Raw genomic sequence first — 15,330 nt, 5'->3', positions numbered from 1 at the left:
ATAAGTGCTTCCCTGGCAAGCGCCAGGGTCTGAGTGCAATCCCTGGTTCCACCAAAAAAAAAAAAAAAAAATGGTAAAGATGGAAACTCTTGTTATATGTATTTTACTTCACTGAAAAAGAATTGGAAAAACCCCCAAAGGAAATGGCATCTTTTGATTGGGCTCCTATTAATTAAGGCATTGGCTCAGGCTCCTGAATCTACATCCTCTCAGCTCACACAATATAGCCTATGGCCAAGTTCCCTCAGGAAGCCCTCCTTCCCACCGGCCCTCCACCACCAGGCCCTCCCATTGTCCCAGCCAGCAAGCTGTGACCTCCAGCCTCCCCCAGGGACCAGCTGCTCTCTTGCAAAAAGCCAAGGAAGCTGCTTGGAGGAACCTGCAGGGTTGCCAAGGGCCAGTGGGAGTAAATGCGGCAGACCCTCCACCCACAAAGGCCCCAATAAACCTGTAGTGCTTGTTACAACTTTCGAAGGCTGGTCTCTAAACAGCCATTGTGCTGAGCCGCTGAAACACCCACCCCTCGAACAGCCCACACACACAGCACCCCAGACCCCCAACTAGAGGAGCAACATGCTGCACAGGAAAGAAGGGGGCAGGGCCATCCTTGCCTCTAGCCACAACCCTTGATGGTCTCCATGGACAGAAGGAAAAAGAAGCCCCAGGTCAGTATGGAGGGTGACAAGCTTTCTGAAAGGCATTCCCGTCCTTTAATTCCCCTCCCTGCCTCTCTCTTGCTCTTCTCCCAAGAAGCCCTAGGCCCCACAGAGGTGGGCTCTGGCAGCCCAGCATAGCCCACAGCCACACTCTGATACTATTGCACACTTTTATTTACAGAAAACACAGGTAAAGCATTTCAATGTTCATTTAGCAAACTGATCCACTCTTTTTTTTTTTTTTTTTTTTTTTTTTTCTTTTTGGCACAAAAAAATTTCACAGACAGACCCCAAGGTCAACCAGAAACTCATAATAAGAAGACTCATCCGCCATTGCCAGTCCAGGGGCAGCCACAAGATTCAGACAGACAGACAGACAGTCAGACAGACAGACAGACAGACAGACAGCATCACCACAGACTGGAGAAGATCAACAGGGCCCACGTTCACCTCACAGTTAGAACCTGCTCCCTAACAGGCAAGGGTGGCAGGGGGTGGTGGGATCTCTGCTCTAAGGGAGAAGGTGGATATTGGGGCAGGAAGCAGGGAGGGGAGAGGGAGACCCCTTTCCTATGTTAGTAAGAGGTGGTCCTGCATTTTTATCCCCTTCCCTTGCAGAAGTAAGAAGATAGTACAGACCACCATGCCCCACACTCACCTGTCCCAGAAGCCTGGAGCCTGGAGGTGGGGGTGCCTCTCCCCACCAATGCCCATGTGCGTGTGTGAATATATGAGTGGGGTGCTTGTAAACATCATCATGGTCCACCAAGAGACCCAACATCTGCGTGTCTGCATGGGGAGTGGGGTAGGGCGGCCCCACTTCTCAGCCCTCTGCCCCAGCAATTCCCCTCCAAAACGTAGTGCAAATTTCAGAGACAAAAATAGGCAGGAGGGGAAAGGGCAGGCAGGGGCAGGGAGGACACAATGATGGGGTGGGACAGGGCTGGGGGTGGGGGGAATAAGGCAACAGTTAGAAATGGTCCATGTCATCAAAACTGACCCCACACCCCACCCCACCACACACCCACATCATGAGAAGGGCCGGAAGTCCCGCTCCTCCACCAGGCTGATGGAGGGATTCTTCAACTCCTCCTCCGACCTGGCCAACTTGTAGCCCAGCTGGGCCAGCACCTGCTGACAAGCATTCTGGGCAAAGGCCACAATGTCATAGGAGAGCCGGAAACGCCACTTCTCGGCTGTGGCAGCCGAGTTCCGCACGGTGCCATACTTGTGCTTGCCCAGGGTGGGGTCACCCCGCGTGTTGTTCTGGATCCAGCGGGCCACATGGCCATCCAGGGGTATCCCCAGGAAGCCGTAGATCTCCTCAGTCTTTTTCATGGGGTTCCTGGCCAGGTCCTCATAGCGCACCAGCATGTACTTGCCCTTGAGCCACGGGGGCCGCATGAGGCCAGTGGACACAGAGTTGGAGAAGTCCTCGCACACTGTGGTCAGCTGCGTCACGTCCAGGTTGTAGGGCTTCCTCCCTGTGCCATACCAGAGCCGCCACAGCCGGTAAGTGTCACGGAAGGTCTCGCTGCGGGAGGCCAGAATGCCCCGGGGGTCTCGGACCAGCTGGATGACCTTGAGGTTCAAGCGGGGGTCTTCGACCAGAGCCCGTAAGTCATTCACCTCAGGTACCCGCACTGTCTTGATGGCCACATGGCTGCGCTCACGACAGGCCTCAGCCGCCACCGTCAAATTCAGGAGGCCACACTTGCGCACACAGTCCCCCTCTTCCAGTACCAGGTCAGGGTTTCCCGGGGGGTCACACACTGGGCGGGAGCAGAGGACCCTGCTGGCCCCTCGGCGGAAGATCCTGTCTGTGGTGTGGTTGATAGGGGGCGGCTTGATGTAGTTCTCCAAGAAGTGGAGGTCACAGTCATACAGGCTGCGCAGGAGGTCGCGGCTGGCACCCAGCATGACCCGCCGGTCGGCCGGGCTCTTGCCCTGGGTGAAGCGGGGGATGAGCGTGTTCTGGACGTGGTAGAGGGGCTCAAACAGGTAGAAGACGTCCAGGTGCTGGTTGAAGAGCTGGCCCACGAAAGATGAGCCGCTGCGTGTGGTGGCCAGGATGAGAACGTGAGTCTTCCGAGAGAGGTTGTAGGTAAAGGTGGGGCCCTCCTCGCACAGCCGCTCAGCCGCCCCAGCCTCGGCCAGCCCAGGGCAGGTGTGGAAGGACTTGGCGGTGAAAGTGCGGATGGCCGTGTACTGGATGGCAATGGAGGCCAGGGCCAGGAGGAGGACGGCCTTCCAGGAGCATTGCATGGCTGGCCACCGTCATGGGGCTGCTTCTCCAAGGCACAAGGTCTGCAGGCAAAGTGGCCAGTGGTCAGATGCCTTCCATGGCACAGGGCACCCAGGAAACCCCCAGCCTCTGCCCAGAACTCCCCATACGCCTGAAGGCTAAGAAACTTGAACTCCACACTGTCACTCCCTGGTGGACTTTGAGGAGCTTCAGGAAGCTCTGGAGAGCTCAAGATCAGTCCCATACCCAGCTCCAAGCCTAAGGGAGCCTCAGGCCCACACCCTGTCACCACTTGCCACCCTGCCAGCATCTCCTGGGCCCAATTCTCTTCTGTCACAGCAGGTGCCTCCTTCTGAACCCAGGCCCTGGTGGAAGGACAGGCAGCATCTTGTCCAGGCCAACTGGGCCAGGAACAAGGGACAGCTGCCTCCAGCTGTGGGCCTCTGGGCTCCTGCAGTGTCCAACAGGCAGCTGGCCCACAGCAGCATCCGTTCCCAGGCACCAGGGTTTGCTGCCACACTGTCACAGGGTGAGCTGCCCGCAAAGCCTCTCTTGGCCTGGGGATGAGACACAGCTCTGCCCTTAGCCCACTAGCCCACCCCGTGCAGTGGGGGTGGGGAGGAACCACAGAGACCAGAAAGGGCAGTGCGTGGCCAAGGGACCCAAGCACTTGTAAATATCCTGAGGGTTGAGCTCAGATACCAGCTGGCCAAGCACATGCTGGGCAGTTCTCAGGGAGCCGAACACTTACCAAAGTGGGGCTGTCCTAAGCTGGACAGTCTAGAGCCACCAGTGTCACAGGCCAAGCCAGCAGTGGTCCAGCGGTCTGACCCTGTGCAGCAGCCCAGTGGGCAGCAGCCTGCAGAGACAGGGAGGATCCTGAGGGTGAGGCTAGGTGCCCAGGGTCTCTTCCCACACTCTCTTGGGCCCTGTATCCCACAGGCTACCCCCAGGGCCAGAGATGAGGGCCCTGCATGCCCCCTGGACTGCCCACTGAGTCCAAGGCCCCAGCTGAGCATCACCTCTGGTCCCTAAGGTCTGGCCCTGCACCCTGGGCCTCACAACACCTTCACTGACCTAACCTGCCCGCCCATGCCCTCCCAAGGATCCTGGGCCCTCTGCTGGCCCAGGGTCCACAGGCAGAGGCCAGCCAGCCTGAGCGACAGCCCGCTGAGTGCCAGCACAGCCCACTTTGGTTCTGCATTTGAAACCAGAGAGACAGGTCTCCCCTTCCCAAGTCCGACCTGTTCAGTGAGTAAGTACAGGGCAGGTGGAGGGCTCAGCGCCAAGCATCCAGGTCAGAAGCACAGCTCCCAAGGGACAACCAGGAAGGATTCCTCTTCCCCAGCCACACGGAAGAGGGCAAAGCAGCTACCTGAAATGCAAAGCAGAAGTGGTCCAGGGAGCCTTGCAGACCTCCCGAGTTCTAGTAAGTCCGACTTACACGGCCCAGGTAGGGGTAGTGACTCTGCCACGCACTTCCAAAGCACCACGTCTTTACCTGATTTATTTTTCCCCAAGAACTCCATGCAGAAGCCCCTCGGCCCAGAGAGCCCACCTCCGTCCACCAGCTGCTGTAACCCAAACAGAAGGAAGGCTCCCAGGGCTCCTGCTCCACCGCCCCCTCCCCAAGAGACCCCACTTTCTCAGACTTTCTGTTCCTCCAGCTGAACTGTACTTGACTTCAAACACACATTTGATTAACGGACCGAGGGGGATCTGAATTTATAGGAGAAAAGCCAGGTGTCAGCCGGGGCGAGACAGAGCGGAACCCTTCCCTCCACTGTCTGGTCTGGGTGGGAGCCACTCAGGGCTGATGGGGGACACCTGTGCTTTGCAGCCACAGGGCACACTACTGCTAGGTGCTGTGGCTCCTCTGGGGCTGGGCCAGGGGCAAATCTGGCTCCCCGCATCCAGGCACCACGGTATCCCCCACATCCACAGGAGAGGCTGTCCCTCACTCTCATGGCTCAGAGGGAGAGAAGTAAAGGCTCAACAACCAAGGAGCAGGAAAGAAACAGCAGAGAGCACAGTCCCTTCAGGTCAGACTCCAGCCAGGGTTCAGGCCCCTGGGTCAGCCCCAAGGGAAGAAACCCAGCCAGCCTCGGTGTCTCGTTTTAAATGCAAAACTTTCCATAGGTCCCTGAGTGGCAGAAAATCCACATCGTCAACCCCACCCCACCCCACTTGGCCTTGCTTCTGGTGTCAGGGGATGCTGCCCCCATCTGGGACTGAGGAAAGCCCCTCTTCTGGGAACCTAGCTCCCCTGCCAAGTGCAGGGCACTCCTCTGCCCAAGTGCCCAAGACAAAAGGGAACAAACACCATTCAAGAAGAAAGCAGCAGGGAATGCCAATCCACAGGAGTGTGGGTGATGGTTTTAGGTTGGGGGGGTCTGCCTCTGAGCTGCAATGCTGTGGACTTGAATGTATTTTGTCCCAGAACTCTCCCAGCTCTCCTGGGGGGCAGGTCCCACCTGGGGTTTTATGGGTAAAATCATGCCTGGGAAGGCCAGTCTCATGGGCATTCCCCAGGGTGCTCCTAGGCATGCACTCCTCCGTGGGCATCCATCTCTCCCTATGCCAACCCTTTGAGGTTGACTCTCACTGCCCATTGTCCAGAGGGGGAAGCTGAGGCTCCTGGCAGTAAGATGACTAGCCTAAGCTCACAAACCACAAAGGGGCACGCACAGGATGCCAGGCCAGCCCATCTGCTGTGAAGTCCACACACAAATCTTCCTGGACCTAGTCGCTGGTTCTCTCATATTTTCACTCTTAACAATTCTCACCTGAGATCTAGGACCCCAAGATGCAATGTCTGAATCTGCAAGTTTGCCAAAGAGGAGGATCCAACCGGTTGCCCTAGGCCCCTCCTGACCCGACCCAGCAAAGTGTAAGGCCAGGATTAGAAGGAACTGCTACTCTGCTTGGTGACATCTGTCCCTAAAATGGCTGACCTGGATCACAAGGTGCAGCCTGGGCACAGTGGGAGATGGAAGCCCAGCCTCAGGCCATCCCCACCTCCAGGGGGCCATAGCCAGGGCATTGGAACAGGAAGACGGGGAAGCCTGGCCCTCTTGGAGACGCCCTGCTCCCCAGCCTGGCAGAGCCAGGTCCAGGGCTGGCCAAGCGTCCTTGGTATGCTGGAGGCATCTGTCCTGGAAACCAGAGCCCCAGGGCCAGGACTAGCCGTTCTCAAGGGAGCGCTGGCCACTGCCAAGGACTGCTCAGTACCCTGCGCTTCCAGGTGGAAGGCAGCACCCAGGGCCCCCTTGGGTGGGTCCTGCCTTGACGCTGGAGCCCAGGATCCATCCTATGTGCCGGAAAGCGATGAACTAACTCCATGCCCAGGAGCAAGCTCGGATCTCAGCATCCACCAGCTTCCAATGGCAGCCCCAGGCAGAGGGAGTAGAACTTGATTCTGCAAAACTCAAGTTCAGGCCGGTCAGCCTGAACCTTCCACTCAGCAGGAACATGCGCCTGGGGAACTCACCGGCAGCCTCCAAGGCTCAGTTTCCCCACCTGCCGCAGTGATTGTAAGAATTGAAAGGCTTCTTAAAGGATTTAGACAATGCCAGACACTTAGTTAAGGTGCAGGCTCGCCCAGATCACCCACTCACTGGCTGTGGGAATTGGTCTAGATCTCATAATCTCTCTGGGCCTCTGTTTTCTCACCTGCAAAATGGAGGTGATTATAATGAGGCCACTGGGAGACCAGTTCTTGCGGAGCCCAGCACGAGGGTAATGTATCATCGTTAAGGCTTTGCTTTTGTCTCTGGGGGAAGCGCCTCATTACAAATCACCCTGCAGCCCACCCACGGACCTGACTTTGACAGGACACAGACCGCCGTCCACCTCCCTTCTTCCCAGCCCCTCTCCCTGCCATAGGCACTGCAGGGGCTTTCCCGCTGACCCCTAGTGGCCAGATGTTGTAGTGCAGCCTCCCGGCCCGGAGTTTTCCTGGCCGGTGAAAGCAGGAGCAGCGGCCAGGCGAGGGAAGACAGGGCTGCGGGAAGCAGCGAGGTGTGGAGACCGCCCCCGCCCGGCTCCTCTGCCACACGCCACAGCAAGCAGCAACAGGCAGCCTCCCCATCCGAGGCCTCTCCCCTCAGGAGGGGAAGAACACAGAAGTTTCTGTCCCCGCAGGAGCAGCCTCGTCTTCTCCCGGCTGGGTGGTGGGGGCTCGCCTGGCCCCTCAGGGCTTGGGTCTGCCTGTGTCGCAGGAAGCAGAGGGCCCCAAGCTCTGACCAGCGGGCTTCTCTAACTCACTTCGCTCGGGGTCCACCCTGGGGGCTGCTTCGGCGGTGCACCCAGGCATCTCGCAGGGGGGACCAGAGCATGGTGTCTCTGCCTGTGTCTTCACTTTGGCCTGATCCGTGGCTCTGGCCTCCCTCCCTGCTCGGTGGAAATCCAGCGCGACCCAGGGGCGGCTCTGTACCCTGTCTGGGCCACAGACCCCTTGAAAACACAATTCCGCGTCCCACAAATGCCATTGTGCCCACAAAGTTACACACACAACTTAGAGGCTTCCAGACCTCGGGAAGCTGAGGAGAGCCCGCCCCGCTTCCCTCCCCCTATCCTTTCACTACTCAGGAGCCCCTGCCCTTCCCAGGGAGGGCTCCAGGGATGCTCAGACTGGCAAGGAAGGAGCATCTAACTTGTAGTGTCAGAACAGCCAGGGCCAGGAATGTGCTGTGACACCTGCCACCACCTCTGGTTTTAGAAGAAGTATGCACAAATATTTATATACCTGCAGAAACACAAGACGGGGACGGTGGGGGGGTGCAGTGGGAGACAGGTCCTGGGGGCTTCTGGCTCCCTTTGAGCTCATTACTCCGAGGCAGACTGAAGCCACTTCACACAAGAGCTGGAGAGGTGACTGATGACAGGGTGGGGCCCTTCCTCTCCTGTCCCCAGGGCACGCCTACGAGCTGTCTCCTCCCCCATTTACAAGGTGTCCCCAGTTCCCTACTGCTGGCTCTCCCTGCTTGGGTGGCTGCGAGGGACAGCAGCAGGCTGGAGACCCTGGGACAAGGCAGAAGCTAGCGCTGTGGGGGAACAGCTGCCTCTGAACGTGGGGACATGCTCCTTTCCTCTCTCCTCCCAGAACTCAGAAATTCCAAGGGGATGGGGAGGGAGAACAGAGAAAAAGGAAACCAAATGTGGCCACTCTGAGGGGGAGCCCCAGTGGAGGGGTCCCAAGGCTCTAGGGTGCCAAGAATCAGAGTAAAGGTCAGGGAAGGAGTCAGCTCAGAGACTGCAGGAGGCAATGCTTAATCCTGGGTCTGCAGGAGCCATCCCACAGAGGTTTGTTTAGTTAAGGCTCAGAAACTTAAAACAGCAAGATTTTTTTTCTTCCTTAAGAAAATTAGGTGATGCAAATGAGGCAAAGAAGTCTAAAGGAAGCAGAAACAAGGACGGTGTAACAATGGCCTGTTGGCTACAAAGGAGTCAGAGCTTCCAGGCAGTCAGTGGGAAAAGAGATTTACAAGTTTCATGAGCTAAAAACTAGCGTTTATTGGCACAAGAGGTGCCTGAATATGTTGCACAAGATTTCTCCCAAGAGCTCTCCAGAGCCCCTGCCAGCTAAGCCACGTTCCACACCTGATAAAACCACAGACAAGCTGCAGCACCCTGTGTCCTAGGGCACCCTTCAGTGAGAGCCATCCAGGAGTGCAATCCCACAGGTTCTGGACAATGGGGGCTGCAGCACTCCTCTCTGGGGTCACACCACCTCCACTTGAACCATGGCACTACGGGATCCACACCAACACGAACAGGGTGGCGCGGTACAATTTCAAGAATCCCTGGGCCACACCAATCCCACATGGACTCCGCAGCATCTCTTACAGGCACCCTGCTGGGAGGACAGCTTTACTGCCATGGTTTCCATGACGACCATACTGAAGGACGCTGTGGGACATCCTCCACATCTGCACCCTCAGCAGAGCTACCAGGCAGCCTCTTGGCCATTCTGGTGTCCACAAGTAAAGACCTGGGGGCACCTGACAACTCAAGCCGCCTTGAGATGCCACCCACAAACACTAGAGGAGCCTGGCCTGGCTGGTGGCCAGTACCCTGGGCAGAGCCCAGGTGTGACCCTCTCTGCCAGTGCTTCACAGTCAGAAAACCCAGGCAAAGCACTTCACCTCTGCAGGCCTGTGGTTCCCAAATGAAACGGAGACATGCCACGGGTCTCCCCAGGGACACTGTGGGACAGGGACGTGGTGATGCCTAAAGCTCAGAACAGCGCTGGGCACACCGCGGCGGGCCTGCCCTGAAATGTTAAGAGTTTGAAGATGCACCACAGATCCCTCTACCAGAGTGCAATGGGGCATGTGGCTAGAGACCCTCCCTGCCCTGCCTGCTGTGACCTGGCTTGCTTAGGGAAAGAAAAATGCTATGCTGGTCTGCCTTGGGCCTGCAGTCAGTTACCTCCCAGCCCCAATACAAGGCCCCAGTGTGCCTGGCTCCTGGGGGGATGAGTCACAAAGCTGCTTCCCTGTCAGGCTCGCCTGCAGTGGGCGGGACTCTTCTGCCCCATGCTAGGTGGAAAGGTCCTGGTTTCCTGCCTCTCCCCCCCAGCACCCACCAGGAGCCACAGCTGAGGGGGAATAGTACCAAGGCCCCAGGCCAGATCCCAGCTTCAGGGATAAGAAGAAAACACCTACAGGGGCTGAGCCCAGACAGTGCTGCCTGCAAGTGCATGGCCCTCTGTCCCTGACTCCCCAAGTCTCCAGGCTCCAGCGACCTGCACAAGCCCCACCTGGCCCCTGGGGGATGTAGGAGGGATGGGACCTTGAATCTTATGTGGTGGAGCAGGCTGCAGGTACCGACACACACCTAGGCTGCTTGCCTCGTGCCAGTGCATGGCCACCTTTCCCCATGAGGCCTAGGGAGTAGGGGACACTCATCCAAGCAGTTTGGGATTCCAACACAGCTCTAAATACCCCCAAGTGCTGGCCCTAAAGACAGAGTTTTAAACCCCAGGCCACAAGAGCAAGAACATCACCTGACACAGGGATACTAGACAGGAGAGGCAGGGCCACAGGGCCCAGGGTGACCACCAGGCTCCCCAGCACACTAATGCCCACCTTGGCTGTATAGCAGCCCACCCAGTAGCTACCAACCATGCTTGAGGACTGACCCCTAAGATGTCACCTGTGGCCCTTGCTAGTTGTCTGGCATGTGGAAAGGTCTGTGGCATCTCACTACTTCTGGGGGACTCACCTTTCCCACAAGTGACAAGAATGAAGATTACCATGAACAGGTGTGAACCTGGGGCCAGCAAGCTCCCATAAGCAGAAGCCCACAACCACTCCCCTCCCCATCAGAGCCCCATCTGAGCTAGGTAAGAACAGTGAGGCTGGAGGGGCTTCACGGCTAGGAAGCCCAGAAATGCCACCATCCCATGCCAACAGGAGGCTACCCGAGAAGATCTCTATGACCACCTGGCTAGAAGGCATCTGGAGTAGGGCCTAGACTTCATTGCCAGCCTGCTGGTGGTGCCAATGACATGCCTGCAGCAGGCTGCCACCCGTGTGTCCCTGGGTTATAAGCACTAGGAAGATTCACCCACGAGGCTTGTGGGCAAGGGGACAAGCAGCTCTACAGATAGAACACAGACTTTCAGCCCCAGTTCCACCACGTCACCCACCAGAGGCTCAGACAGGGCAGGGCAGAGAACAGAAGCTGGTAGTGCTCGTGTTGTGTGAGGTCCTCACCTCTCCACACTTTACCTCCACCTCCAAGCATCTCCTCCCTTCCCCACTCGGACCTCCTGCAAGCCCAGGGCTGCCACCTCAGCTCTCCTGCGCCTAGATGTGTCTGGCTATGGTAAAAGCCAGACCCACAGTCTTGGGCAGCTTTGCTGTCTGAGTGCCAAAGGGAAGGGGACACCACATCCACTCCCTAGGCTCAGAGGACATCAGGCACACAAAGATCCCAGCAAAGTGACTCGTCTGCAGTCATCACTCAATTAATGAGACTTCCAGAATGGCAGAGGCCACAGACTTGTGTGTCGTTTCCTCTGCCTTGCAGGAGCCTTGAAGGACAGCAACAGGGACCCATCTACCCGTCCTGGCCCAGCACCTAGCACTCAGAGCCCAGCACACTGCAGGGCCTGGGGGTGGGGCAGAGGTGTTAAGCCACTCACTGTCACCGCAGACACCAGAGAAGCATTGGGGCTGCTTCCTCCTCATCCCCAGGAAGCACACAGCTTTCCAGATAATTCCTAGCCCAGTCCTCCAGCTCTAATCAAGCCGCAAACACAAGGGGGAATCTCTAAACATTTAGAAAACGTAGGAACCCTGTGCCCCATGCGGCACCATGGGGATTTATAAAAAACAAATCATGCCTGACAAACTTGATAGCTTTCTTGATAGAATTACAAGACTGGTAGATGAAGGAAATGCAGGCAGGGCAATATATCTTGATTTTTAGCAAAGCATTTGATACAGCACCCCGAGTAATCTCGTAAAGTTAATTCAAACAGACTTGGCCCTAAGCACTTGTCATGGGGCCTAAAGGCAGGAGGGGGCAACTCCTAAGGGAAGGGGCTAGACAGCAGGACCCGGGTGTAGGACAGGGCTGCCAAGCACAGCACTTGGTCACATCTTATCTCACATCTTCATTAATGATCCTGAGAGAGGGAGTAAACAGTCCGCTAATGAAATTTGCAGAGGATATTAAATTGGAAGGTGTTGTGAACAGCAATGAGGACGGCAAAGCGGTCCAGAGAGACCTGGGGGGAAGAACCTTGGCAGGGAACAGCCGGCCCGTGTGTGTGTGTGTGTGTGTGTGTGTGTGTTTAGGGGAGTCACCCACCAGGCAGCAGCCAGAACTGCCTGGAGAGCCCTGCAAGAGAAGGGCATCCCCAAGGCTGGCACAGATGGGGGAGAGGCCACAGCCAGCTTATGTTCTGGCCAAACAGGCAAAGCCTAGGAATCTCAGTTTTTCCATCTACAAAATAAAAGGAAGTCCAGGAGGTAATGAGGTGCCCTCACTGCTCTGGCAGCTGGCAGTGACGGAGGGGGGCTTTTGGGAGCTCAGACCTGGGGCCACAGGATGGCAGGGAGGGACAGCAGGCTAGGCTATCACTGCTGCCCCAGATCTCCCCAGGCCATGCCCCGAGATGCTGGGGACAGGCACTGTGACGTAAGGGTTTTCCCTGCCCCAGCAGCTAGAGCGCCACACTTGCCCAGATTGAAGGGCATGCAGGCAGCCTGTGAGCCGCAGAAGCCCCATCCAGGGGCACGGGAGGAAGCCTGCAGCCCTCTCTCACTGATCCTCAAGAGAGAGACGCCAGATGGACCAGCCTTGCCCCAGTAAGGGAAAGCAGCCTCCACCACCCAATCCCATTCCTCTGTCAAGAGGACCTTGTCTCTGCCTGGTCTTCATTTGTCCCTCTCCCTCTGTTCTAATCCTAAGGGTCTCTGTGACCCACCCTCCCCAGGGACTCCAGTGAAAGCCACCCATCTGTCTGGACTTGGAGAGCTTCTTCCCACGGGGGTCCTGGGCAGGTGGGCTCTGAACAAGAGCAAGGGCTGCCTAGCTGAGGGCCAGCCCTGGGAAAGCTGAAATACAGGCTCTGTGGGAAAACATGGATGTGATGTCCAGCGGGGAGTAGAGGGTGCTGCCAGGAGCCAGCCCAGGCAGATAGGTGTCAGGACCACCTGCTGGGATAGGGGAGGGACTCAGGTGAACCAGTCCCCTGACTTAATGGGTAACTTCCACGCTCACTGAGCGCTAACTCTGATGCCATTGTATGTGTATCCACATATTAACGTATTTGACCTTCACTGCCCTAGGAGATAGATATTTTCACAATTCCTGTTTGACAAGAAGGAAACTGAGGCACTGAGGGGAAGCACCTAGCCAGAAGGTGCAGGCTGCCTTCCAGGTGGCTCCAAAAGACAGACCTTCTGGGTGGGGAGAGGCAGCCCCTCCCTCAGGGAAACCAGAGCCTGGCCCACCCCTTACCCTACCCAGGGAGGGAGTTGTACCAACTGCTGCCACACTTGTGGAGCCTGGCTTTACTATAGGTTTCCCTTCTCCCCCACCACCACTGCCGCGCTACACCAAGTCCACCGAACAAGTCTGTTTCCATGGAAACTATACAGTGACTCAGGGCTTCGGGACCTTCTCTGAACCAGATTATGAATATCAAATGCTCCCTCCCCAAACCAATGCAGAGTGGAGTTGGGAAAGTAAAGGGAGACACATAGTGTGTAAGGGAGGAAGACAACGCAGCATGGGCACGGGGAGCCTGGGACTTGGACCTGGCCCCCACAAGCACCTGGCTGGCACCTGGACCCCCTCCAACTCAATGGATGGAAGATGCCCCTCCACCGGGGCAGCCTGACACATAGCAAATACCAGCACTCTCAGCACCAAACTTCCTCTGGGCTAGTGCTCTGGGGCAGGGCTGGGAGGGGAGGGGGGATCCATATCCCTCCCTTGAAGGGCAGCTGTCTTCCAGGGAGCTGGATTTCAAGTCCTGAGAAGGAAACCTCCAGCCAAGAGCATTGCAACTACTCAGCAAAGAGGGAAAACCAGATGGCAGATCTGCCTAGAGATGAGTTAGCTGGGTGCTAGGTGCAGGGAAACAGGGTCTGATTGTAAAGCTCTCCAGGGCTGGGAGATAACTAGAAAAGGCTTCCTCCCACTCACGAACCCCTTCCCTCTCCTACCCACCACGGTGTCCTATGGCCTGGCCTGGCTGCAGGTCACTCACCCACCCCATCAGAGATATCAGGGACAGCCACAGACCTTGAAAGTTGGCAGGGCCAGCTCCTGGCCTCACGAAGGGTCTCTGGCCCAAGGACAAACCTGCCCCTTCCTTTCCCCAGAAGCTCCCTACAGACCCAAGAGGGAGGGGAATGGAATAGGGTGGAAGCTTGATACCTCCCTGGTGAATCCTATGTGTGAGTCACCGCAGTGAAAGCACTTTGAAAAAGAAACAGGGTCATCCTGCTCCCTGTAAGTGTCGGGCTGCTGAGGACAGAGCCTAGGAACTGCCAGCCCAGGTAAGGTCAGCTTGAGATGGGCTAGCCCCACCCGCAGGGAGCCTAGCCAGAGCTCCCTGGTACCTGACCACCTGCTTGCCCCTGATGTCTCCTAATCCCTTCAGCTTGCTAAAGCCACGCCTTCCCAGCCAGGTGCTGCCTCCTGCCCCATCCTAGGTCTCTGCACCCTGCTCCTGCCAGCCTTCCAGAAGATGCTGGCTGAATTTCTGTCCTTGACTGGACCTCCGTCTCCCCTGCCTCAGCCTCCACTCCGTCCGTGGCAAGTTCCTCGGTGAGTCCTTCCCACAGGCCTTCTGCTTAGGAGCGGTTTTTAAGTCCAGCAGAAGGAAACCAGCCCTGGAGTGGAGACCCAAACCTGGAAACTGGAAGGCCTGGGGTTGGGCGCGGGGGCACATGCAGCTTCTGCAATCAGGCCAAAGATGCACCCTGGGAAGACCATGAGGTCTTCTGGTGCAGTCCTCAAGTGGCTTAGCCTTTTAACCCCAGGCAGAGCTGTCATCACGAAGACAGGCACTGAGTACCCCGAGCCCGGAGGAGCAGCTCCCTGATGCCCGCGTAGAGGAGCTAGCCGGAGGGCTGCCAGGCTTCCCGGGGAGTCCTGCATCATTTGACAGCCTCAGCCCCATAGGGCACGGCGCATCGCAGCGCAGTGGATGCGGGCGCAGGGCCGGTGGGAGCAGGAAGCACGGTGCAGCCCCCGCCCCGCCTGTGGTGCAACCCCAGCTTCGGCAGGCCCGGCCGGGAAAGTTACAGCGGGCTCGGGGATAGCAGCGTCTCGCCGCCGCGCAGCCCCGGGCTGTAGGACCGCGAGCCTGAGGCACCCGAGTGGGCTCCGCAGAGGAGCAGAGCCGGACACCCCGGGGCCGCCGTGCGCCTCAAGTTTGCCACCCTCCCCCATGGGGCGGGGGTGATCAGGCTCCGCTGCCCCGCTGCCCTCCGCCCCCGCCAGTCCCGGGCGAGGGGCGGCTCCGGGCCCGCGCCCTCCCGCGGCTGCGGCGGAGTCCCCGCCGCCCGCCCGGGGCCCGGCCGCTACCTGGTCGGGGCCGCGCCAGGAGCCGCGGCCGCAGCGCCCCGCACCGGCTCCATCCTGGGGTCCGGACTCCGACTCGCCGGAGACATCCTCCGCCGCGCCTGCAGCTCGGCCTCCCGCGCCTCCACCTCTGCCTCCGCGCCCCTCACGGGCCCCTCTCCATGGCCCGGGCGCAAGCCGAGCGGTAGAGACGGACGGCTTCTGGTCAGGGCAGGGATCAGGCCTGGGAGCGGGGCCAGAGGGCGTAGGACGCCGCGGAGCCGGGATCGGAGCACCGCAGCCTGGGCGCTGGCGGGAGCGGCAGCCGCAGGCGAAGAGCCTAGCGGAGCGCCCGCCTAGCGTCCCCAGCCGAGCGCGGCGGCGGCGGCGGCGGCG

General features: G+C 58.3%; 1 protein-coding gene across 1 annotated transcript; it reads right to left on the bottom strand.

Annotated features, from left to right (window-relative positions):
• Window positions 1-849: 849 nt before the first annotated feature.
• Chst1 (carbohydrate sulfotransferase 1) lies at window positions 850-15,307 on the bottom strand. The gene is made up of 4 exons (XM_004627015.2): window positions 14,959-15,307; window positions 4,146-4,276; window positions 3,653-3,760; window positions 850-2,963 (listed from the first exon to the last, which is right to left on the bottom strand). The coding sequence occupies exon 4, from the start codon at window positions 2,919-2,921 to the stop codon at window positions 1,686-1,688; it is 1,236 nt and encodes a 411-aa protein (XP_004627072.1). The 5' UTR covers window positions 2,922-2,963; window positions 3,653-3,760; window positions 4,146-4,276; window positions 14,959-15,307; the 3' UTR covers window positions 850-1,685.
• Between the last annotated feature and the right edge of the window lie 23 nt (window positions 15,308-15,330).

The sequence above is a fragment of the Octodon degus genome, unplaced genomic scaffold (genome assembly GCF_000260255.1).
Source record: "Octodon degus isolate 3935 unplaced genomic scaffold, OctDeg1.0 scaffold00018, whole genome shotgun sequence".
Taxonomy (NCBI): Eukaryota; Metazoa; Chordata; class Mammalia; order Rodentia; family Octodontidae; genus Octodon; species Octodon degus.
The sequence above is the reverse complement of the archived record's forward strand: the minus strand, read 5'-3'. Positions and strand labels throughout refer to the sequence as shown.